Genomic DNA, 26,097 nt, shown 5'->3' with positions numbered 1-26,097 from the left:
TAAGACCGTCAAGTCATGAATTAACTATTAATATGCAGTTGATAACATAAAGTCAGAGATTTGTCCAGATTTGTTCTGACAAACTCACGATAGTGAAAATTATGGCAAAGAAAATGTGTAGTAATTATATAAATAAAAATTATAGGCACGCCTTGTTCATGCACTTATTTTGAAAGAGGCCAGCTGCAGCGAGGTTCCGGTCTCCTCAGCGTCGCCGTGTGAGGGGTCGAAAGTTGCACAAAGTCACAGCTGCACCCACAAAAATGATCGCTTCGAGCTTCAGGGACTGCCAGGTTAGTGATGGGCTTCCAGAAAGAAGTCGATGACTTTACATTTTTAAAGAACAACAACGTGTTTGACAAGTAATTCGTGAAAGGGGAGCGGGACGCTGAAGCTACAGATTCTCTATGGATAATAACATTATATGATGATGATGATGATGATGATGATGATGATGATGGTGGTGTGTTAGAAAACATTATTCGTGCTGCAGCAACACATGCATCATTTATCGTGGCAACTTTACTGCAGCATGTTAAACAGCTGGGGGGTTGAGAGCCGTGTGCAGACACTCAGCTGATTAGAAAAAACAGGAAACTGGGGAGGTGGGAAGGAGTTCGCCTCTTAAAAACATGGGATCCCTTTTTAAAACGTGCACTTTACTTCTGTGTCTCACAGGCATGGAGGTCGGAGGGCCTTGAATTGTCCAGCAGCAGTAATGAGGCTTGTAAACTTTATGACGCCATACTCACCCAGGTCAGACCACCTGACGCCCACATGTGCACACAGAGAGCGTGTCTGCAGATTTACTGTGTCGAGGAAACAATATATGACACGATTTGTTTGTTTTCTTGCAATCTTGGTTGACTCCTAGTATGTGAAATGGCGGAATGATGAGACCTTGGGGGGATTTGAAGGATGCATCTCTGCTCTGCACGCCGCTGATCCCAACTTTGGTAAATACTGCAGATGTGTGCTCAAACATTAATGTTATTCCAATGAACCCAACCTACTTTAATCAGGTGAGTGAAGACCTGACTAGGAGGTAGAAAATAAGTACAGTATATAAGCAAGGTATAGATGTGAAGGGGATAAAATTATCCACTGCAAAAATAACCTAATTAAAAAAATGACTTTGTGGCCTCTGCAGAGTGAGAATAAAAAGATGCCAAAGAGTTTTGTTTTTTTCTTTCCATGATCGTTTCATACAGAGTTTTAAGTAGGAGAGTGAGGTGTAATCATAAACACCTCCCTGTCACCTACCTTAATTCTTTTGGGTCATTAAACATAACTAAACAAACCAACTAATCTAAAAATGTAAATAGAAGGGGCCCTGATCTGTAAAAGACACTCGCCTCTAATCAAATTAGGATGAAAGATTTTTTTTTTTTTTTTATGTTTTAAAAAGTGCAGATGTAAATAATAAAACTGCTAATCACTGTAGGTAAGCCAGTGACAGGACCCCAGGTGATTCAGTCACTATGATTCATGTTGTTGTATTAAACCGATGTCAAAGGTTTTTTGGTTTTTATAGTTTCACTTGTCAGCAGTGGAAGATGTTCTCTGAACTTTTGATAAAGTAAATGCAACTTTACAAGTATTTCAGTCAGGTATGGTAAAATGTGTTTGTTACTTTGCACCACTGAACTTTTAAAGACACACACACACACACACATGCTGCCTTTAAAAGGCAAGATATGCATCATGCTTTGGATGATTAGATAGGACTTCCTGTGCTGTCATTTATTTACTTGAAGTACTTACTGACCTGTAGACTTTGAAATGAACAGTCAGGTGTGGATCAGTGTTTGTCTTTTCAGCTCAGCAGGTGTATGATTTATGTTGAGACTGCCTTATCTGCATGCATCTTATCCGAATGCATGAATACAACTCAATTGTCTGTGTTGGTGTTCGTGTTGTCTCCAAATTAAAGCGTTTTTCTGTCAGTATTTAGAGCCATTAATGTCTCCTGCGTTTTTTTTTTGTTGATGTTAAAATGCTGTACGGTTGCTCTTAGAGAGCTAATTACTGGAATGGACAGGTAGTTTCAAGTCAGATCACATACAGTAAAGAGTTACCCATCTTTTAAATGAGAGCACGCGCTGGAGATGAAAACCCTCAATATTACAGAGATGTTAACATTATATTAAGAGTTCTTCATATCAAATGTTATTTAAATTGTGATTCATATGCTGAGATCTCAGTGGAAAAGTCTAATAACGAAAGGTCACTGTTGTTTGTTTTTTCTTGTAGTTATGGGCCATGTGATCAGTACGGGCCTGGAGCTGGTAGCGACAACCAGCTCCACCCGGTTGGACGAGCGTCTTGCTGGCGCTGTGAGGCGAACAGTGGAGCTGGCCGGCTGCCAGGACATCTCTCCCAGAGAGAGGCTCCATGTCAGGGCTATGGAGCTCTTCTCACACGGGTAAGATCCAGATCTACAGAAAGCTGAACAAGGGTGTCGTCATATAATGGCCTGTGTTTCCTAAAAAGGGGTCTCAAGATCACACGTGGCCTTTGAAGTTGTAATGAGGCATCTCAAGATTAGCACCATGTGATGTGGTTTACTTTCATGAGACAGTGCTCAGATATACAACATATTGCAATAGCTTAAAATGTGTAAATAATTAAATTAAATAATGAAAATTAATTTTATGTCTCCATAAAATCTCCTTGCATGTAAAACTGAGCTTGGAAATTGTTTCAAGCCAGGAGTAAATTCACATGCACAGCTTTTACAATACAAATAATGTGTGTAAAATTTGAATCTTAGAAAATATTAAAGCTACAATATGTAACAGAATGTATTAATTGACGATCTTACTAATGTGACCGACTCCATCAAACATCTGTTTGATCATCTCTACATTTTTAAATGTATTGAAACAACTTCAGGCTAGTTGGTTTGTAAGGAAACCTGTTTGCTGAGTTATTAACGTGTCATAGACAAAGACAAAGACATTTCCTCTCAATTAATGTTAGATGATATAAATGAGAGCTGCAATACACAGTCAACTGAATTCAGGTGAGGTTTCGTTTACCACCCCAACAGAGGAAATAAGCTACCTGTGAATTAGAAAAAGCTTTTTAGAAATCGGAAGGCTACTAAGTTTTTTCTTTTTTAAATCTTTAGTATTAAGTAATAAATCAACAGTGTGTCTATGTGCCTGTGTGATTTCATTGATTCATTGTACTTTACATTACGTGTCTTATCCTCACATGGTATAGTAAGATATACAGGTCATATTATTATTTATTTAAATTCAGGGTAGTTATGTATTTCAGTTGCTGCCCTCCTTCTCTTCACTTAAGCGTGCCTGTCCTTAACAGTGGCTCTTGTTTCTTGTAGAAATTTTCCCAAAGCCTGTGATGTATGGGAAGACATTCTGGTTGATCACCCCACTGACATGCTGGCCCTCAAGTTTGCTCATGATGCCTACTTCTACATGGGAGCCCAGGTCCAGATGAGGGACTCAGTGGCCAGGGTGCTGCCTCATTGGAAACCACATACGCCTTTGTCCAGGTACAGAAGATAGCGTACGAATACTACAGATGCACTTGTCATTTCAAACTATACATGCAAACTCGTTGACCACTGTATGAACAGTAGAGGTAGCATGAATGAAAAAACATAGAAACCAAGAACCGTCAGTGAGCGTGTGTGTGTGTGTGTGGGTAATAAAGTGCCTGGTTAGTCAGTGGCTGTGAGGGGAAAAAAATGAGTTTTGTTTGCAGACAGTTATTGAGCCACAGTGTCCTGCAGAGAATCATTTCTCACACAGGGGGTAGCCTCAGTCTTCACCCTGCAATAATGTCTGTCCCTTATGGTTAACGACCTGCTGAGAAATATCGTTTTCTTCTACACCCCTACTTCAACAACACACAGTTGACATTTTTAGAGGAGCCTGGCAAACAAAATCCAAATGTTTTATTAATTTTAAAATGAATATTTAATGCCAACATTCAAGCTTCACAACAGCGTCTTCAAGCTACTGTATGTGTGAGGTGCAGGAACGTTACCAGTGTGAAAATAAAAGACTGACTTGACATCGGCATGATCCAAAGTTGGAGGGTCGCCTCGAAAAAGTTTCCGCCAGTGTTCCTCTTGACTTTTAAAATTGATGTCATTTCAAATGACTCATTTATTTTGCCCTCAGCTGCCAGTGTTTTTGTGTGACGCTTCTGCTTTTCATTGTCCTAGATTACTGAAGAGCGTTTTCGTAATGCGAGTTGTTTTATGTTCGTGCCCTCAGCTATCTGAAAGGACTGTATTCCTTTGGCCTCATGGAGACTCGCTTCTATGACCAGGCTGAGAAAGTAGCTATGGAGGTGAGATTTTCTCATTATAACACAGAATGATGCAGAACTGCATCCTCCAAAATGACCAGAGTGACATCAACAGTAACCTTCATATTGCTTATTGGCTAATTGCTCTACTGAATAAACTGCCAGCTGGATGTAGTTTGTAGTACACTCTGTTTCCGTTACTGTGGCCGGGTGGTCCTGGCTGTCTGTGCCTGCGCCGATTCTATCAGTTCAATTTGACAAGGAATTCGCTGTTGAAGACCCATAATGAGCAGTTCATCCAGACCTCAGCAGCCTGACTCCTCTCTGCTGAATGACTAATGCATACAAAGTATCAGTATGGCAAGAGGGTCACTTGAAAAAAGATTGAGGTACATCACAGATGACATGACAGATATTAACTGAGAGTTAAGGATGCCGTTATTTTTGAGCTGTCATTTTTCTTTCTGGTGTACGGAAAAAAGCATTTTGGGGATTCGCATCGCTCCTTCTCCCTTCAAACTGTTCAGCTCTCGTGTGCAGGGTCTTACTCTGACTCCGGATGACGCCTGGTCGGTCCACACTGTAGCCCATGTTTGTGAAATGAAAGCTGAGATCGACAAGGGCCTGACGTTCATGGAGGGTCGAGAGAAAGACTGGCAGGTACAACTCCACAGTAATTAGTATTAGTTTTTTTTAATAAATCATATGTCATTAGGTTTTAATGCAGCTGAGTTAAATGACAAATTGAAATAGCCTGAGGAGTAATAATCATGGTTTAATTCCAGGTATCTGACGTCCTGGCCAGTCATAACTATTGGCACTGGGCTCTCTACTTCATAGAGAAGGTAAAGATTATAATGAGTTTTCTCAGTCAAGCAAATAGTTGGCAGTAGGAGTGTTTGTGGAACTTGTATTTATAATATCCTTCCCTCTGGGTAATTTGAAGCCCGGAGTTGATTATATTGGGAGATTAATTCGTGTTTGCATCTGCGCGACACAATCTATCACTCCCGCTTATCTCTCAAGTCTGAACTTATTCAAATTCCTCATTCTTACCTTCCTCCTCCTCCTCCTCCTCCTCCTCCTCCTCCTCCACAGGAGCAGTACGAAGCCGCTCTGCAAATCTACGACTCCGAGGTTGGTTTGTGTTGAGTTTGCACCAAAACTTTAATGGCACATCTGCTCAAGTACACACATTGAAGAGCCATGCATGTACAGTACCGCTACACAGGGGGGATGCAGACTAAAAGCAATGTGCTGTACTCTTGAATCAAGAGGGCAAGTGTGAACAAACTGATTTCAGATCCAAGCTGCTCAAGCGGAGGAATCCCACCCCCCACTTCAGTGTCAACAGCCAAAGCTGATTATTTTTTTATTGACTCTAAAAATAGGAGAGATGGGTTGAAAGTAAAGCTCTTTGATGTAGCACTACATTTTATTATGTTGTGGCTGCGGAGCACAACAGAAAATTCTTACATGAAGTTAGCTGGAAATCATGACTGCTCACATCAGGAGAACCCTATCAAGACCTCACTGGTCTTATACAACATGTTATGTCTCTGAACGATGGCCCGCGTGGAGACGGCTGTATTACGTCCCCGCAAATGTTCGAGAGAATAGTAAAAGTGTCCTGTCTCCCTAAGGTTTTCAGACGTTGTAAAGCCTCAGGATCCATGTTAGACACTGTGGATGCCTGTTCACTGCTCTACAGACTTGAAATGGAAGGTAAGATATAGCAGAGTATGAACATTCAGAAAGCATCCTATTAAAAAAAAAATTGCAGTAGGAAAATGAGGAAAGGAGTTCTGATCTTCCTGTTTGTGGGATGTTGAGGCGTTGCTGACCAGACTTTGATTAAAATTCATCAAATGATGTGTATCATTGCTCTATTAAGACTTTTTTTTAATGACCCTGATTAGCCTTATAAAAGTGCTGCAACAGTTCAATGTAGAAATAAGTTAAGTGAAACTGCTAATGAGGTGAGGTAGTCTGTGTTTTGATACCTCATTAATGTGAAACTTGAGGTGCTGTATAATTAGCAGAACCTCTGACCTCAGTTTTCTATTTGGTTCCATCTTAGACACGCACTAAATTACCAGCTCGCATTTCATAAATGTTTCAAAGTGTCTCTGTGCGCTGGCGTGCGTTTCAGGTGTGTGTGCGAAGGACCGCTGGCGAGAGCTGCACCAGGTAACGAAAGCTCACACCGACGACCACGTGATCCTATTTAATGACCTCCACTTCCTCATGGCGTCGCTGGGAGCTAACGAGAGTGGAGCTTCTCAGCGTCTCGTGGAGGGCCTTAAGGAGTTGGCTAAGTAAATCCTGCGCCATCTCTTCTCCTCGCTGCACACCTCAACACTCTGTCAGCCTTACGTAAGAGCCACACAGGCCTTATGTAAAAAGGAGACAGAAACAAGGCTGAGCGTAGGCTGCGGAGACAGAGAGCGGATGCAGTCAGAAAGAGATTTCAGAGTTGCAGTTGATCTCGGAGAGTGCGGGATGTAGCCGTCCCTCTGTAGCAGATGCTGTACAGGCAGCTGCTGCCTCCGTAGAGTTTTGTGGTTTTAATGCGTTCTAGCATTGTGACCATGGACAGACTGTGCTCTCTCTGTGTCTCTCTCTCTCTCTTTTTTTTTTTTTCTGGTACACAACCCACAGAAAAGCCACCATTTCAAAGTGGGGCAGTTAAATTGTCATGTTTCTTTTTTTTTTTTTTTTAACTGTTATGTAATATAAAGTTAGTCCCAAGAGTTGGGAAATGGTGCATCTTCAGGGGATAGCCCCTCTTCAAAAGTCATAAATAGAAAATGTTCTCCTTAGCACAGCTCTAATTTGAATCATAAGGCAAGCTGCAGATATGTTCGGCCTTTTTTTATTCCATGTACCCTGTCACTTGTATTGCCATGGTTAGGAAGGCTTGCACAGCTTTGCATAATCCATATTTTGCCATAATGTAATATTACAGTCAGAGGCAGTGACTTTAAGCATGACCTAATCCTAGAAAGCCTCCCAACAGCGTAGTATCTCTGACCTTAGAGTGAAATGAATCCTTCGCCAGTGCTGCTCTTGTGTGTCGAGGGCTCGGGTAATGTTGCTTAACAATGCATTACTGAGTGCCTTACAATGATTGAGTGTCTTAAAGTACACACTACGTGAGACTAGACGCAATTTCCATCTGTTCTGTGTTCATTCTTCATATTCTCTTACTTTATCTGTTCAAAACATTGGTTTTATATCCTTGCCATTCGATATTTGTTTCTTATTTCTAAGGATTTCTCTGAGGACACTTGTTTTTAAACTTTTCAGCTGTACTGGGAAGTGTCTTGTATTTTTATGAGCTGTTTACTTGTCTTCACAGGGAGCCCGGGGACAACCAGCAACATCAGCTGGCCGGGCCTGTTGGTGTACCAATTTGTCAGGCCATGTTGGAATACAACCAGGGCAACTACAGTCAAACTGTGGAGCTCCTGTACCCTTTACGCTACCGTATAGTGGACATAGGTGGCAGCGATGCACAGGTAATATTCCCAAAAATGAGATAAACAAACCCAAACCGATGTGCAGCTCTCATGTGCACAGCCGTCAGCTTTTCAGCCTTTTTACTGTCTGTAGATATCATTGATCATACTGTAATGTGCTTCCTTGAGTGTGCAGTAATCCTTGTTGTTGTGGAGATAGGCCAGAGGTGAGTAATGCACTGTATAAGAGCTGAAGCTGTTGAGTTTATGAACATGCTATATAGTGGAGATCACAGTGCTCCTATGTGTATGAATAATAAATCAGTGAGATGCATTTCACGTTCTTTGTGTTCAGATAACTCTCACTACAAAGAAACTACTGTAGATGCAGTGTGGAAGCTGGTCCTTATCTACTAATAGGTCCGTCCACTGTGTTTTACAGAGAGATCTCTTCAATCAGCTGCTTATTCACGCAACCATGAAATCACAGAATAAACACCACCAGAAACTTGGAAGGTAATGCACCACAGAGCACAAATAGTATTGGTTTTACAGCCCTTGGCCGTCCATGTTTTTATGTGAGAATCCGCTGAGAGAACATAGGAGATGAAAAGAGAGCTTGTAGGGTATTTGAAGCATCAGATTTCATCATGATGCTGTATAGCTTGAGCTCTTTCCACTCTGGACAGATGCTGTATGATCCCATTATGTAACTGACATTCGCAGTCAGTCACGCCATGTTACACTTTTCATTATTGATCAGGTTAGGCCCCTCAGCTTGTAGTCCCACTAAATAGATCTGTTCATCTCTTTGCTCCGTCTTGTGTTGTTTGAACTCCTCCAGATGTCTTCTGGTGGAGCGTGATGCTGCGAGGCCAAACTCCGCTCTGACCGACCGGCTGATGCAGAGAGCCCTGGCACTCCACGTCTAGACCGATTGCGAGGTGTGCAGCGCAGCCCCCGCGCAAAAGCAACATCAAAGCACCACCGTAGTGTGACGTGCTGGTGTTTATGTGTGTGAGAGTCCTTTACCAACAGGCAGGAACTTGATGTTCTCGTGAAGACGGCAGAAACTTGTTATATTACACTAATTTCAATGTAATCATGTGAGTGCTGCCAAGCTTCCAAATTGATAAGTAATCTTAAAGTGTAATATATAATCACTTGGTTTATGAGTTTATTCTTTTACTAAAATGTGCACCTCTAATCAGTGTACTGTACTGTACATCATTTTAAATGAAACTTTGTTCTTCAACTGAATTTTATTAGCAAACATCTCATTTACATATAAATACTTTCACGAGATAAAATCTGCACGTCAATATTAATACAAAATCCGTGTTCAAAACCAATAAATATACACCTTACACTATGCATGTGAATGACTAAGTGCAGCACACTTTAATGTCCGAGGGCAGGAGCACATTAGAAGTAAGAAATCTCCAACTTTGCAGTGACACAGTAAAAAGTCTTTGCACATGTTAAAGGAGCTGAGCAGAGTACTGTATGTTATTTCCTTCCTTCCGCTTACCCTCCAGCAGCCTGCTCTCACAACACAGAGGTAATCTCATCTTGGATCTGAGAGATCAGGATCTGGGACAGCACAATGCCGGCAATCTAGAGAACAGCAGTAGTCACTTTAAATTACAGAACAGACTCTCTGTGGCTGTACAGAATGTCCGAGCATCTCAAGGTCCCTTCAGAACGATGCTGTAATGCTAATTTGGCGTAGCGGCGGGGGGGTGGGGGGTGGCGAGATGCTTGTCTCAAAATTAGACCGTGCAGAGCTTGAACAAGAACTGTATAGAGCAACTTGAAATAATTACACACTCGCATTTCTGGGATTATAATACTTTGTACATATCAATTCCTGTAGAACTGATCCCTAGCAGTTGTTTTCTCTCAGCAATAATAGCTGTTCACAGAGCTCTTCAATAATTAACAGTCTGATTTAAATGAGCCTGATTATGCAGACAAATCCAGTAGTAGTGTTTGGTGAGGACGTGAAAGACTCAAATCGAGAACTTCATTATCGGATTTACTGCACATTAGAGCTACTGGAATACTAATGCAATTGTTTTGACAGGACTCATGGATAATTCACATGCCTCACTCTTAGCAGAACCATTGGGGACCCAATCAGGCAGATATGAGAGCGACAGAAATCAGGCTGCAGATCCAGTGGTGACGCTGCATGGCCACATCGTGAGAATGCAGCGTGACAGTACCTGAGCCGTTTAGTGGAGGAAGCGGACTAATTATTTAGAGACAGCTCTTGGTAAATGCCGATGTGATTTCACGGTCAATCTAACATATTGACACAATGCTTTGAGATTTGAGGCGTGTCGTGCAGCGGTGCTCAGAGAGTATCCTCCTCTCTAACGGCATGTAATCTAACTGATGAACTCTGATGCACATTACTCTGAGCTCTCCATCTCGAGTAGAGCAGTGAGCAATGTGCAGGTGAAATCTCACTGTTACTGACATGTGCAATGTGCAGGGTTCTTATTGATGAAGTGTTACTTAGACTATTTCGTAGCCCCGTCCGAATGCACAGTGCATGTCTGGGTCTGAAAGAGCAGGGGCGGTCGATATGTCGACTGCCGCACGCTCAATGTGGAGAGCGTCCAGCTGATGCTGCTATTGACTCGCGTTTGTGTGTGCGCGTGAGAGCGGGAGAGAGCTTATTTAAGACTGGGATCATCTCTGCCCACACTTGACGGAGGTTACCAATGGCAAAAGGCTGTTGCCAATTACTGCACAGTCTGCATTGCAAGTGCATGCAGTGTGGTGGTTACCTGAGGCAAGGCCAAACCCAAGGCGAGAGCTCCCACCAGCAACAGATGAGACTCGATCCACGTCACCGCTCTGTCCGCACAGCCCACTGGGTAAATGGACTTGTTTGCTTCCAGGAAGTTCTGGGTTTGCACCCCAAAACCGCACATGGTGTTAATCACTCCCTGTGTGACGAACAAGGGCAAAGATGGAGAGAAAGAGAGCGGGAGAGTTTAAAAAGATTACCCCTAATTGGCACCTACACCTGACACATGACAAATACTTCTCTTGAGGATGTTCTCGCAGGCTGCTGTTTAACGGCTCCTGTGTTATTTTCGCATTGGTAAAGATATTAACTATTGTGACAGCTGGGGGAGTTTTGCAAAAGTCTGTTGACTGTAGAGACTTGGAATGGGAAAAAAAAAAAAAAGGAAACGACAAGAGCCATACAGCTACGTCTATTTAATGTGACAAGGAAGACTACTCAGTCCCTGAAGTACCCACGCAGTTGCACGCTACTACCAGCAGGTTGCAGCACTGCATCAGCTCCTCTGGTGTTTAATTAATTGATTTTTTTAACTTGTAGAAAAAAGGTTGCTGTGATCTGTTTCTCGTACAGCAAGATGTATAATCAATGTTAGTGCGATGGCGCTACGTGCACTCTTTAATTTTCTGTCTTCACATAACCTGGAAGGACTGTCTCTCTGTCTCTACAGAGTGGACAGACGGGCTTTTTGTTTGCATATTTAGTGCGCAGCAGAAACAATCTATGCAAATACAGTTAGCATTCATTCTTATTTGCAATTACTAAATATTTCTATAGATAGAATATAAAAAAAAAAAAAAATTGAAGCAGGTAAACCACCATCACTACCACTGCTATAATGGTTGGTGATATAACTTCAGGCTGCATAACGAATGGCACAGCAACACTATGTGTTATAACACATTTCCCATGATGGTCAGAATCCAGATCACCCCATAAGAACAGTTGTGACTTTCCATAACACTCTGCAAGCTGCAGAGACAGTGTTTGGTCATTGTCAGATTAGTTCTATGCACAATGACCTACTTTACCCACAGGGAAGGAAGGATGGTAGCAGCAGCAGCAGCATTTTATACCTGGAGATGTAGTGATGTTGATGTTGCCTCCAGGCAAAGAAATAAACGGTGTGTGCAGTTTTGACACTTGTGTGTACTTATCCAGTGTCAAAATAATACCAGCACTATTTGTCATTGTCAAGGAACTCCACATCTCACACTCCACAGGCCACTTACTGTCCGTCTACACTGTATACAGCAGAGTCTGGGTTCTTATGGGTTTAGAATATTTCTCACCTCTCTTCACATTAATATCAGTGAGTCTCATTTAGCCTCATAATAAGCCTGCCTTTAAATGACGCACATCATCTTTTCTGGCCGTAGGTGCCAGAGGTTACAGATAGATCATAGAGACTGGACTTTGGTTTAGATGTTATGTAGCTACAGGTTTGTTTGTGTTTTCTTTTTTGCACATTGCACCTTGAAACTCAGATTATTGCCTCACATTTCTCTTCAATGTGTAATGAGTCTATAAAAACAAAAGGGAACCCACCTCTCCGGGAACAGGAGTGCAGCAGGAGTAAGGTACAGCGCAGCGCTCAGAGCTGGGGTTCTCATGTGTACAATTAAAATACAGGTTCCAAGACCAGTCCGTGTAGTTGTTCCACCCACAACACTTGAACTAAGTAAAAGGAAAGAGACACACACAACTGTGGGTATATATTTAGAAACATGATCTTGCAATGTACTGTACATCCTGGCAGTCTGGGTTTCTCCCATGGGAAAAAACCCAGGCTCACAACTGGGCCAGTTTGTGCAGATGGTAGAGGAATATCATATGAGGAAACCCACAGAGTACAGGCGCTGCTCATTACAAGCAGCCTCTCATGTGGAAAACCCTCAGCGAGTCCAAAATAACAAACATTAGACATATGGCTCGGCGGCTGCCGACTGTGGTTTGTTGGTTTAGTATTCGGACACATTCAATAAACCACTAGCTGTGATCAATATGAAGACTTGTGTGATGTGGATAGCTATGGACACAAGCACCAGCCACTCTTGCTAAGTGGAATTGGCGGTAGTACCTCTTTCTGGATGTAATCCATCAGGTTCTGCAGATCCAGGTCATCCCTGTAGTGCACAATGGCTTTCTTCACAAACTTCCCCAAAGCATCTCGAGTCTAGGAGAGGGGACACATGGGGGAGTCTATCGACTGAATAATAGTTTTAATATCTAACTTTTGCGTATTCAAAAGAAATTAAAACAGTTAAGTTTTAATAACCTCATTAAACTGAGCAGGTGAGAACTTATCTCCGATCGTCTCTACAGCCACGCTGCTACTTCGCTCTGTAACACAGGGAGAGCTCTCAGGTTTTTGTTGCTCAGTTAATTACTGGGGCTCCGTCTATGGAGAATTGCAAAGTGCTCCTTTGTGAAACCTCCCTTAGGTGGATGCTGTTAAAATCCTCGCCAAACTCAGTGGTGAATTGGATCTGGAATCATTTCAAATCCAAGGTTAAACAGCTTCTGAAGTGTGATTTGGCTTGTGTTCATGGCTCATCAGGTGGCTTTCCATTGAGTTTTTCTTTTTTATTGTTATGCTGCCGTATGTTTATGGACACATTGTTGAACTGTTTATGTATTTATTATTTTAGTTTTTAACAAGAGCCGCCTAGAGGCATGTTGCAAATGAGCTTTTAGGCTGGAAATGGAATTATGTGGGGCATTAGTGTCTTAACCGAATAGTCTGTTTTCATGTATCGTATAAAAATAAACATAAATAAGAATGGATGTCTGAGGGGGACAAGCAGCTTCCTGTTATTTGCATTTGTCTGAGGATCCTGGGGGGATGTATCTCCACAGTACAGCAGAGGAAGTCCTGCATCAGAAGTCCAGAATAACAATGATAATAAAACCTTTTGCACCTTTGAGGTGACTTGATGCATACCAAACGAAGGCTTTACGGCATTTCAGCTGCAGTGTTGAGTTTGTCATTATAATGTGCTAATTTTCATCAACTCCACTCGAGCCGAATGAAACAATAAAAACCCCAATGAAATATAAATGAAGTACACTGATTTGATGGGGATTTCTAAACAAATGAACTCGGATTGCGCCTTTGCAATTGTGTGCTACTTTGCTTTGCTAGCATTTCATTATCCAAATCGGGACTATTAATGAGGCTTTGCATTGATAACATTTAGATTTTCTATTCTCACATATAGAGTGTTGAATATATATTTAATGCAAATCTCCATCCTTTAAAAAACAAGGAGGGCCGTGGTTATACAGACCGAGTTGGGATGTAATATATGCTAATAGGAGCACTGTATGCTAATAAGCTGCTGAACTTTGAAATTTCATTAAGCTCGAAATGAGCCTCTGTGAGCAGTTCGCTGAAGGCTTCTCGGCATAGTTTGTATTGCGGCTTGCATTACAACAGGTTATGTTGATAAATACCACGAGCTGTTTCAAAATAACCCCAATTTTTTATCCTAAAGTAGTTTTACTAAATTGTGTTAGGATTTTCCCAGCGTTCCTCCACCCCCCCCCCCGCCCTCACCTCATTGCCCCCCCCCCCCCCTCTCTTTCAGCTCTTTCCACCTGGTACAGTATGCTTGTGGGCCTCCGAGCCCACCGTCACACCTCCCCATGTCATTAGCGGCAAAGCCTCCTTCAAGGGATCTGCTGAAATGGAACATTTGGTTCCACTTTGAAGTGCCGAAGCATTTGAATCATTTAGCGAGGAAGGATGCTGGGAGGGCTGTTAAACTGCTCTGTTTAGCAGCAGGCAGTCCGAGCCCTGGCGGAGAACACGAGGAGAGGAGGGGGTATCATCAGGCACCTCGCGACCAGAAACCAATGTCAGGGAACGTTGCCACTGTTGGCTGTTGTGTTTTTATTCTCAGTGGAGACTTAATGGGATGAGCATTAAGTGGATGCAACTTGGGGGTTGCTTCCTTCCTTGAAGCCTTTAGAGCTATCGCTGAAGCCATACAGAGGTCTTAGATGGATATACGGGTATACACACAGGGGTTACAGTATCTGTTTATGTCCATAAGTGGACACAAAAAAATATTTTCTCGCTTGACTCATGTGGATCTGCTGCACAGCGTATGTTTACTCTTCACTCTGTCTTGAAATGTTTGACTTGTTGTCCACAGAGTTAACTTGAAACACATTTCGTGGAGTCTGAGAGTCTGTGAAGAGAGCGCTTCTATTTCTGCTTTAATGACAGCATGCGCACTTACACCGGTGCCAACCAGGGGGTGAGGATGACACTACTCCTTGATCAGCGACTAGTTTAAGCACAGTACAGTGGTCCAACTTGATACAGTCGGTGCATCGTTTTCTCGCCTGCTTGTGTTCATGCACACTCTTCGGTTGGTGTCATAGATTTTGGATTTATCTGTAAATAGGACTTTTTTTTCCAGCATTTGGCCTCGTTTCCCCTCCTGAGAAGTTGTTTAGAGACTGCTACTCGTCCTCTGAGAGCACTACTTTTGGCAGCACTCTTGCTGATTGGAGTCTGTGCTGAGCATTTTTTATTAAGCAAAATTCTCGATCTGTAATGAAGTTCATATTCTGTCTCTCACTGATAAGTGAACAAAGCTCAGTGTATTGATCTGTTAATGGTATGATAATGATCATGTTTTGGCTACAACTTGTCCCATATCTGCAGAGTGTTTTAGAGAAACCTGCAGCGTAGCCATGATCTGACGCTAAGAAAGCCACTGTTTGCATATGACAAATTAACACGGTCAGTGGCACAACTAGTAAGTAGTACTAAGTGTGATTACATATTTAGAAATAGTGCAGACACTTTTTTTTTCCATATCATCAATTGCTGTGTCTCTAAATCCTCAGCTTTGCATGAAAACATCACAGCTTTGTGTAGGCCACTCTACAGGGTGGCTCACACACTGACAAGACGTCCTCCCCCTGTGGGCTCAGCAGGCCCATCTGTGGGTTCAGATGTCACGCCTTGTTAAATTTTGTATGCTGTAGTTTACAAATGCACAGATTGTCCAAAAGCTAAGAAAGAATACACTAAATCACAGGAGCTCGGAGGCATTTCTGGTCGATGGCGGTGTCACTGTGGGAGACGACTGAAGACGAGATGTGACCTTATGGTGACTTATAGAGTAACTAAGCTAGTGCACAGAATAGTCATGTAATGAGGTGGATACCTGATCAGAATAGAAGAAGCCCAGAACTGCTATGGCCAGCTGCGTGAGGAAGACCAATGTCAGGCTGAAGGAGAACTAGAGGAAGAAGAAAAAACCAAAAAGACAAATGCTGCATAAAACAGAATCATAACTGACTGTCAGATTTGTCGCTGCCGGAGATGTAAGAATACACTTTGGATTGCATCTAATTAGAGCAGCCGTATCGGAAGCAAAACACAGAGCCAGCATCAGTAATGTGTCTGTTTGTGTCTGTTACTGTCTTGAGGAGGCGAATGTTCTCTCGGAGGGCTCCAATGCAACCACAGAACGTGATGAAGAACATGACCACCCCCACCACGATCAGGATGACCGCCGGGTCGATCAGGAACGTGTCCCTCACTGTGTCTGGCGGAAAGACAGGAACACAGCAGCTCCTGTTTAGATATCCGTCCTCCTCTGTTTCTACTATTACTTCCTTCCTGTCTGCATTATTAACATTTATTTAAATGAATTCCTGTCCTTGTACAGTTTTCCTGGTTTGGCATCTGGCTGCCCTCATTCTCTGAAAGCATCAATGATCAGTACTGTACAGTAAATAATCAGTGAGAAGAGCCCAGGTTAATCCTTGATGGTTGGTACTGCATTCAATAAAATGTGAAAATAATGACGCCAGGTAAACTAAGGGTGAAGCCAACACTCGCTGACCAACCCAATGTGACGTGCGACTGATGTGTGTGCGGGTGACGACTTGAGAGACTGCGATGTATGCAGCAATTTACACACTTCTTTCATTTACACCGTGCCGGAGCTGCTAATCAACCTCGTATAGTTCTAAGAGTCATTTTGAGTGTGCAAAGTTAACCGTGTATGTGTTAATGTGTAAAGAGTACCTGTAGCCTTCTGAACTTTAGCATACACCCCAATTGCTATAATCAGCAAGGAGAAAACCTGAGGGGGGAAACAAAGAGAAATTGGTTTTCTTATAGGTTATCCACATCGAGACTGGAATCAAATGATACAATGAGCTGATTGGTCTTTTGTGTTGGATCTGATTCACCATCACGTTCCCAGCTTTCACATCCACAGCCAAATGATAATACATTAACATAATGCCAGTGCAAAGCCAAACATGGGCAAAGACACGGTTTCAGTGTAGGCGACAAAATAATTTGACATTTGCAATATGTACAGTTTCTGGAGAAGATATAAATAACATTCAGTAATTTAAATGTGGATTTATAGCTCACTGCTGTGTCCAAAGGTAATAAATTAGCTTAGAAAATGAATGTTTTTTTTCTTACTGGGTGCAAAAGCAGAAGTGATTAAACAAGTTTCCCATGCTTGCTGTCCCCCCCCCGTCCCCGTGTATTTCTGTCCAACCAAAGCTAACCGCTTCCTGGCTGAGGCTTCAAAGTTAATGGACAGAAATGAAAGCCATCGCAAAACCTGGAGTATATTGGTATGTGGCATTATTGTGCATGGGAAATTGTTGCTTCCAGTGTGGTGGCTCTTTGTGAACAGACGTTATTTGAACTGCGGAACAGTACAGGTCTGATGAGATTAACAGGCGCCAAGTGCAAAGCGCGTGTGTTTATGATAAAACAACCAGAATTAATTGGATATCGGCGTTTCCAAACAAACAAACATATGGATTTCTGCTTTAATCATCTGAATGTGGTGGGCGCTAACAGGGAACACTGACGTGGAGGATTTTGTTTATCTGACAAACTGGGTTCACTTGTGATTTTAAAGTCTGAAAAACGTCTTTCTGTTGCTGAACAAAACTTGACCTTGGTTAGAAAATCAGCCAAGCTTTACTGAATGGGAATTTGTGTCTTGTCTATCACAAGTGGACTGTAGGTGTCTTTTTTTTTTTTTTCTTTAGAGTAACTAACAGCCGAGACAGAAAGGAGGAATCAGAGAGACGCAGGAGGTGGTGTGTGTTGTGTGTGTGTGTGTGTGTGTGAAGAGTTCAGGGTGTTGATCTAAGACATGCACTTTGCTTTTCTAAGAAACACAGGAAAACATTACAGGAGCAGAAAAGGCTCCCGCTGTGTAAAATATTGAACATAAAAGAGACATCGGCAGCCCCGCTCTGTGCGTGCACGGGATAAAGAGGAGAATACCTCTTATAATGAGGGCTAGAAACACTCACAACGTTGAGGCTCTGGCAGCCGCGTGTGCTGTAAGTAAGTAGTGTTGCTTGAGGTCGCGCTGCAAAGCTGCGAGAGGATTTGAGCTCACTCGAAACAGCAAAGAGGGTGCAAAATTAAGGGTGGAATTGGAGTTTCCTGTGGGTTGCATTGTCTCCACTAATTTTCCAGCTTCCCTTGATTGTTTTTCTCACCTTGCATAACAATTTGGCTTTCGTTTGCAGCCTCCAGATTCATAGACATTCTCTTGATTGCTAATGTGCCTGTGCGCATGCAGGGGACGCTTTAGTGTCTCCATAAACTTGGATTTATTTTTTTTTGTTTCTGTCTAAAAAGCCTGGATGTTTAGAGGTCACCAGGCTCCACGGTCCATTTGCTGTTGGAAAAAGGTGTAGTTTCAATTTGGCAGCCGGTTTTTATGTGCTTTGGAGAAGTAAATTGTCACTTTGAAATGCTGTGGTTTATCTCCCTCAAATTTTTGAATCAATTCGTCTTGACGGGACAATAGCAGACACAACACAAGACTGGTGATGCACATTTTCCTTACAGCAGCACTGTTGTCAAGATTTAAAGTATGGTTATTTGAAGGGATAATGTCTGTTGTGTATATTTTTTGTCACTTTGTTTGTTGGTTTGTGCGTGAATATGGGTGTCGCTGTGCATTTGCAGCGGAAGATATGGACACACTCACACACACACAGCCACAGACACACACTGAATGTTTTCTGTTTTCAGGCTTTTCAAAGGGATGAATCGGGCTTCTCTCGGTGGATTGTGTGCAGAGGGTGAAAGCCAGCTGAACTGAGCCGTGGGGACGTGGGGACAAAGGCCTGATGGATTAGGGCTGCGGTGTTCACTTCTGAGCCCGTGTCTGATAAACAAAATCAACTCAGGCCAGGCTGTGTTGCTGCTGGGGCTGCAGATATGTTGATTGGCTCTAAGCGCGGTAAGAGTGCAGGTGCAGCGGTTGCCCCCGCGCTGTGTTTGTGTAGGATTGGATGAATAAGGATATGATGTGATCCTGGTGCTCGAAGTAGTAATGTGGTAGTAAAGTGAGTCTCAACCCTGTCTGTGTGTGTGTGTCAGTGTAGGTTTAATGACTGCAAAGAGTCTTTCTTTTGCTTTTATATCTCTCTCTAACATGTGTTAATAGGAATTCATTAGAATTTGACATGGACACGGTGGACAATGGCTTATTTTTATGACATTATGGTCTTTTGTCGCCTACTGTTTCAGTTACTTTTAGCCCATGTAACTATTTTTTTATTACTTTCAGACCTTTAAATGATTTATTACAAATGTATATTATTAAAAGCTAATTGTTTAGCTTCAAATAACTCTTTTTTATCTTTACTAGTCCTGCCAAATGCAGTACTACATGTTGGAATCCCTGTTTTGGAAAACACTTCTTCCTATGATATGAGCTTGTGGACTTGTGTGGACAGTGCCAATAGTATGTTTAGCAATGGCTTTTAAGTAGCAGTACTTGAGATGCACATGAAATGCATAGAAACATTCAGATTCAAATGACCTGCCGGCTTTCACAGTTGTGCACAGTATGAGTCAGTGCTCACCTGATTTCATAGGAGTTCACTATTCAACGTTTGCTACAGTGATGTATGAGCAATTTCAGTGTCCATATATAACTGTAGTAAACCTAAAATAGGCAGCAGCGGGGTGGCTGGGAGCTCCTGCTGAATGCAGCTCCAGATTCAATCTAAATGATATTGCCTCATTCATTATTAATATGTTTTTTTCTTTTGCCATCTCTTACCAGTTTTGCTGCCTTTTCAAGCTAATCTGACTTTTTTTTTAATCTACAACTGTCTAAAAAGCTGGTGATTTATATGCTTTGAGGAAATTTAGAATACACGGTGTCCCAGGACTGTATAACAGCAGCGTTTCTGTCAGTACTGCTCCGTGCTACTGAAGAAAACAATCTTCATTCGACTGTCTACTCACCCAAAATAAGAAGCTGAAGAAGAAGAGAAAGTATCTGATCCAAGGGTTGATGAAGGAGAACGTCTCGCCTCGGTTCAGATTCTGACTCCTGTCCATCGTTTGTTTGTGTATTTACGTTCCAACATAGAGCGCTACAGTAAGTTTTACTTCAGTCCCAGGTCCAGCCCCACCAGCAGACACACAGCCTTCATGTGAATCTGTGAGGAGGGGGTCATTTGCAGGCAGTGCGGGTGTCACGCTGGCTATAAAAGGTGGAATGAGGCTGTGACGCCTCCCTGCCATGCTGGTAGGGCCCAGAATTGTCTATGTAGGCTGACGGCTCAGATTACAAAAAATAGATCTGGTTGACTGCAGCTGAATGGCTTACGAGCTTTGGAGTATTGCTAGTCTGTAATCCCTCTGTCACTCCTAGTCTCTCTGTTTTTTTCCCTGTTATTGTATTTCAAAGTCCCGAGATCCTGTAAGATAGACCTACAGGCATATTTTCCTCTAGTTTAAATACGATTGTGTATTGCAGCTGAAAGGCATACGTTGTACAAAATGACTGCTTGAAAGAAGAAAGCTCTCCCGTAAAGAATAAAGCAAGAGAGCGTTTGGACAGCGGCATCTCTGAGAGGAGACACATCAGATTTAGTAATGTAATGTAGCATCAGGCACTTCTGATGTTTCGGAAAACGAATCTGGAGAATGTCAGACAGATAATGCTCAATTAAATCAAGAGGGATAAAAATGTATCATGTGTAATGATATTTTAGATGTAAAACTCAAAGATGGGTCAACTGTCAAAGAGACTAAAGTGATTATCTATAGACAGGATACCAAGAAAAAACACGGGATTGGTGCTATAGAAATAATTAATAATGAATCTATATCAATAGATAGGATACAGAGAAAAACCACAGGAGTATAGACATAATTGTAAATATAGAAACGATTCACTACTGGCACCGATTTCTAACTCCGTCTGAGGAAAACTCTGTCTGATGTGTCATTGGCAGTAGGAATACTTTATGTGAATACTTAATCACAGGTTAATTCATTATATGTATCTCCTGTCTAGTGACAGAAGGACATGAAGTCCCTCAGGTGCATCAGTGCTTTTCCAGAGGCGTTGTACAAGACAACTTAATGACATTTAAAGCTCTTTTGTTTCCTCACTTTTTACCACCACCTATGCTTAATTTGCTCTTCCTAATTATTAAATGTTTTGCCCTACATTTTATTTAAAGTAGAAGTTCAACTTGAACATTTGATTGGAAAGGGTTTTGTCACCTTTTGCTCTAAAACAATCTGGACAAGTTCTCCTATGTCGCATTCGTTTCGAATCAGGTCTTTTAGGCCAACTGCAGTTTTAATGAAACAAACACTACAGCGCGCCTGTAGCCTTGTTAGTTATGCTGTTTGTGCATGTGTAGTCATGTCAACACATCAGGACAAAGAGCTAAAAGCCTTGCAGTGAAAAGATAGCTTTTTAGGAGTTGACTCTGGGAAACATGACAGATTGAGAACAGACAGCAGCAGAAACAACCTGGAACTGACTTCCACCGGAGGTTAACAAGCTGAATAGTGCCATGTGTGGACAAACTATACGGTGTCATCAAAATGAAAGCCTTTCCCAGTTCAGGTGAACGAAATGCGCTCTGCAGAGGATGAGAGGAAACGTGTAATGCTGTAATGGGAGCGGCAAACAGGAAATAAAGTATTCATGGTTGATTCTGTTTCCTTTATTTAAGTACATGTTACTCATACAAAATAATCTGTACAAACGCTAAAATAGGTAATATTTTTGCATAGAAGGAACAGTCATGTAAAAAAAATAAGGAAAGAAAGAAAGAAAGGAAAAATAAAAAAGCCACGATGGAATGGCACAATAAACTCCACTCACTACAACATATGGGCCTGATAACAATTAGGTTAAAAAAGGGATAAAGCGCTGTACAGAAAAGCTCTGCTGCTCTCTCCATGCTGTAGAAACACGAGACAAATTGGCGATGGTTCCCACTTTCATCATCTCCCTTTTGTTCTCCCCCCCCCCCCCAAAAAAAAAACCACCCCTCTGCTTGACTGGCTGACTACCATTAGCTCATCTCAGCGTCTTTAGGACAAGAGTCCCTTAGATTTTTGCTGTTTTTAGTTTTTAAATGAAGGCGGTTTTAAGGCAGCGATGCCACTCTCTTTCATTTAACACACCACGGGATCTGCTTCAACACTGCACCACTTTGCTCTTCGCGCCAAGTACTGTAATCCCCCCCCCCCCAAAAAAAAGAAAATCCAGCATCAAACACTATTTAAATGCTGTCTATATATCTGACAGTGACAAAAAGAAAAGAGAACACATCAGAAGCATCGAGTCATTAAACATGAAAGGCAATGAGTGTACGGTACTGTGGGATTTTTGTGACACTCTTTTCTTTATTTAAAAAATAGTTGATTTGGAGAATAAAGAGAAGGTAGTGCACCACTTAGTATAGATATTCAGAGTGCTTTCACATGTAGCAGAAAACTCCACAGGACAAGGCTGGCAGGTATCAGATAGTGCCACCCAGCAAAACACAACATCAAACACGCCATTTCCACTGCTCAGATATTCAGCTTTAGCATGGGGGAAAGGATTAGGAAGAGATTGCAGAAATAATATGTTGAAGGTGGCAAAAAAAAACAAACAAAACAAACAAAACAAACAAAAAGAAAAAAAATAACCTGTTTCTATGTTTCAAACTTCTTCACAGCAGACAAAACCTAATTACTGCATGTGCATTCTTCCATCACCATCTCTGTGGCTTACTGTGCATCCATGGATGAGAGGGAATACTTTATAGTCCTTGCAAAACAAACAAACAAACAAACGAAAAAAAAACAAAAGGGAAAATAGGTCTTACTATAAGATGCAAATGAAGTCAAATAAAATATGAAAACCATACTGACAAAACACAAATTTACATAAACTTTACAGTGCTCCTATAAAAAAAAAAAAAAAAAACAGGGGCAGAAAAAGAAAATGCGGACAAAAGTGCAAGGTTGGCATGTTGCAATGAGAAAATGGCTTTTAAACTGTCAATGTAAATGTGATTAGTATAACAGTAAGTTACAGCCGCTGTAAAATGTGCGTATTTACATCCGGGGCTAACGTACAGGGCCCATATACTGTAGTAACATGAGCTATGTGCTGTGTCATCTAGTAGTACATGCTCTTTGAAATACATAATACGTCTTATACTGGCAGTTTGAAATGGCATCCTGCAAACTATACTAGCATGTCCTAATTTAATTAAACTTGATTTTAATACAGTGAAGCACGGCGACAGGCGTGCAGTATGTCTTTTGTTGGCTTCAGCCGTGTTTTTTTCCCCTTCTAATTGCTTTAACCGCCTGTAGCAATGTTAAGACAGAAAGGCATGTTTGCACCTTGTAGAAGAATATCGTAATGACTAATCCTCTGAGAAACAAATGTTTAATGGTGTCATGTGCTTACAGTGAGCGAAAATGAGCCTCTGTCATGAATGGAAAAAAATAACAAACAAACAAAACAATCTACAACAAGAAAACCGAATATCGTATAAAAACTGACATTGAAACAGTGATGACAAATGTACACAGATAACATCATTAAACAGCTTTTGTTAAAGTAGCGTTCGTCCCTGCACTCTAAAAACACGAAGCAACACATTCTCTGACATAAAGACTAGGTGACAGGTGTAAAGCTGAAAGGGGGTTCACACAGAGGAGAAAATGTCAGCACAGTCAAATCAGTGGGCAATAAGTTACCGGGTGGGAAGGCTGAGTATGCGATGTATGACATCAGATTTGGAGACATACGGGGGATTTGTTCTATTTCCACTGCTGTCGTTGTCAAGGTTGCTGTGATGTGCATTTTTAACTGATTTCCACTCGAAGCAAGATAAGCAACACAAGAAATTATTAATGTGGAGGCTTCCGTAATGAAGATACAATGCAGTTTGATTTGCCAGACTGTCTCTCATCTGCAGAATATACCTCGCAGCTGCTGCGGAGCGCCCAAAGAGCACAACTGTGTTTCTACATATCAGTGCTGTATAGCTACCGCATACAGTGGCAAATGTGGTCTGATCTTCATCTCAAGTCAAGAGTATTATATAATATATATATATATATATAATATGATGTGCTTAAAACCACACAAAATTAAATCTGAGCTTCCATGTCTTCATTACAAAACATTCCTAGCCATAACTATTGTTCAGGAGGAATTTTAGATGATTAATTATTGTAGAATTAATTCTGCATTTGTAGATTGTCTGTAGACTGTGGATTTAGATCCTCAAAAAGCAATTTTTACTGAGGCATGGCTTACATAAGCGAAAAGTCAAAGTAGCTCTAGTCCACACATCCAAACTAATTTTCTCAACAAGACTCCAGTAAGCTTTTTGAGGTCATTATTCTAAGGGTTCACATACTTTTTCCACTAGCACTATAAGGTTTTTATGGTTGTTCTCAATAAAGAAATGAAAGATTTGCAAAACTTATTTTAGAGACATTATATTTGTTAATACTTTTGACTTAGATGAAGATCAGATCACATTTTATGACAATTTAATAAAGAAAACCATCAAATTCCAAAAGGTTCACACACTTTTTCTTGCCACTATATGTAGCAGAGAGAGGCAGTAAATAAGGGGTGTGTAGAGAGTTTGTGGAGGCAGCCAAGCGGCAGAGATGTGACCACTCTTGCCTGCGCTGTACATCAGCAGCTGTCATGTTCCCCCCGTGGACACAAGAAGAGTCGGAGCATATGGGGGCAGACAGTGAATCACAGCCAGCAGAGTCACTGCACATCGCAAGTCTGAATCTGTTGCTTCCTAAAAAAACCGTGCCCCTTGGATTAAGTCATTATAAAACCAATAAAAATGCTAAGAATGACTTCGGGTGATACTCTGGGGCACATAGACTGAGAGATCGTCTAATGAGCGAATCTTGGAGGCTCTATTCTGGATAGACCGCTGTTCTTGGGTGACGTTTATCCTCACTTTCCTGTTGTTTTGTTGCAGCTGCATCGACAGTTTACACCTTTACAGTAACAGTAACGGATTCAGGTGACACCGTGTGATTCCAGGCGTGTCTCTGCTCAACCTGACTAGAGCTCTAATCATCCAGCGTAATTAGGAACACAAGTGTGGATGAGAAGGGCCTTTGTAATCAGCGGATTTCTTCGACTGATGTGAAAAATTGCGTCGACTGCTCCCCGCACCTGCTGCTGCATCTGTGTGGCCCGAAAATGACATTGTTGGGTATCAGAGAGTATCGTCGCTGATTGAAAAAATGACATCCTGCCCCTCTGCAGGAAACTAACACGAACACATGCAACGTGGCAGTTAGCTCTGATCATCAACACGGAAAGTGAGATGAGGTTTAAACAAGGTCAGTCACACTCATTTGGAGGGAGAAAACAAAAGTGAGAGGAGCAAAAATTGTTCAACGAAGCATCTGTTTAAACCGTTTTTCCCCTTCAGCTTTGTTATTTTCGCTGTTATACATGCACACGTGTGCTGAATGAGAAATTAATGACGTTTGGAGATCGCTCGAGGGGGAAAGCGAGTGTGGTTTAACTGTTGGCTTGTTTACAGACCGGCTGATAATCTGCTTGTTGATCTCAAGGGTGGATATCTGACCATTACCAAGCTAAAAATGATTCTCTCACAACGACGAACGACTGCCTCTCATGCTCACACAGACGTTTTAAAAAGTAGAGCAGACACACTGGAGGGCATTTTTTTGACTGATACTCAGGCCTCCTGCAGCGAATCAGTAGTAAACAGACGTAAACAGACCTATCCTACAGGGCATGTTGCCTTACCTATCTGTCTCAGCTTTGATCTGCCTACACTCTCGGCACCCGCCTCCTCCGCTGGGTGCAAGAGAAGGAAGCTTAGGTGAAATTACCGAAGTAGCGAACCAGAGGTGTGACTGTGTGATGAGCAGGAATGTCAGCAGAAATGCTGTGTGTATATTCGCAGCATGAAAGCTTACTGCTTACTGACACGCGGAGAGAAGATTTGGGTGAAAAAAAAGAATGATGGAGGCATGAAGAGTTGACAGCCAGAGAGAGAGAGAGAGAGAGTGTGATGGGGAAGGCAGAGCGAGTGGACGAGATCTCCAGAATAACCACCTCTGCTGCCGCGGTTGATGGGTGATGGTGAGACAACTCGTCTGATTCTGTGTTTGCCCCTCATGCCCTTGCTGCTCTTGGTATCTGTGCTGTGTTTTTTTTTTTA

At 41.9% G+C, this 26,097-nt stretch overlaps 2 protein-coding genes across 2 annotated transcripts; one reads left to right on the top strand and one right to left on the bottom strand.

The window, feature by feature from the left end:
• The first annotated feature begins 184 nt into the window (after positions 1–184).
• Positions 185–9,120, top strand: ttc38 (tetratricopeptide repeat domain 38). Its single transcript, XM_026366322.1, has 14 exons — positions 185–293; positions 679–756; positions 875–956; positions 2,254–2,425; positions 3,350–3,523; positions 4,254–4,329; positions 4,828–4,947; positions 5,073–5,132; positions 5,386–5,424; positions 5,931–6,012; positions 6,440–6,605; positions 7,649–7,808; positions 8,191–8,264; positions 8,593–9,120. Exons 1-14 carry the CDS (start codon positions 264–266, stop codon positions 8,678–8,680), a joined length of 1,401 nt encoding a protein of 466 aa, XP_026222107.1. The 5' UTR covers positions 185–263; the 3' UTR covers positions 8,681–9,120.
• Positions 9,121–9,220: 100 nt separating this feature from the next.
• Positions 9,221–20,041, bottom strand: tspan33b (tetraspanin 33b). Its single transcript, XM_026366323.1, has 8 exons — positions 19,850–20,041; positions 16,625–16,682; positions 16,012–16,139; positions 15,756–15,830; positions 12,650–12,745; positions 12,118–12,246; positions 10,547–10,708; positions 9,221–9,365 (listed from the first exon to the last, which is right to left on the bottom strand). The coding sequence occupies exons 1-8, from the start codon at positions 19,943–19,945 to the stop codon at positions 9,297–9,299; spliced, it is 813 nt and encodes a 270-aa protein (XP_026222108.1). The 5' UTR covers positions 19,946–20,041; the 3' UTR covers positions 9,221–9,296.
• Between the last annotated feature and the right edge of the window lie 6,056 nt (positions 20,042–26,097).

The sequence above is a fragment of the Anabas testudineus genome, chromosome 6 (assembly GCF_900324465.2).
Source record: "Anabas testudineus chromosome 6, fAnaTes1.2, whole genome shotgun sequence".
NCBI lineage: Eukaryota > Metazoa > Chordata > Actinopteri > Anabantiformes > Anabantidae > Anabas > Anabas testudineus.
The sequence above is the reverse complement of the archived record's forward strand: the minus strand, read 5'-3'. Positions and strand labels throughout refer to the sequence as shown.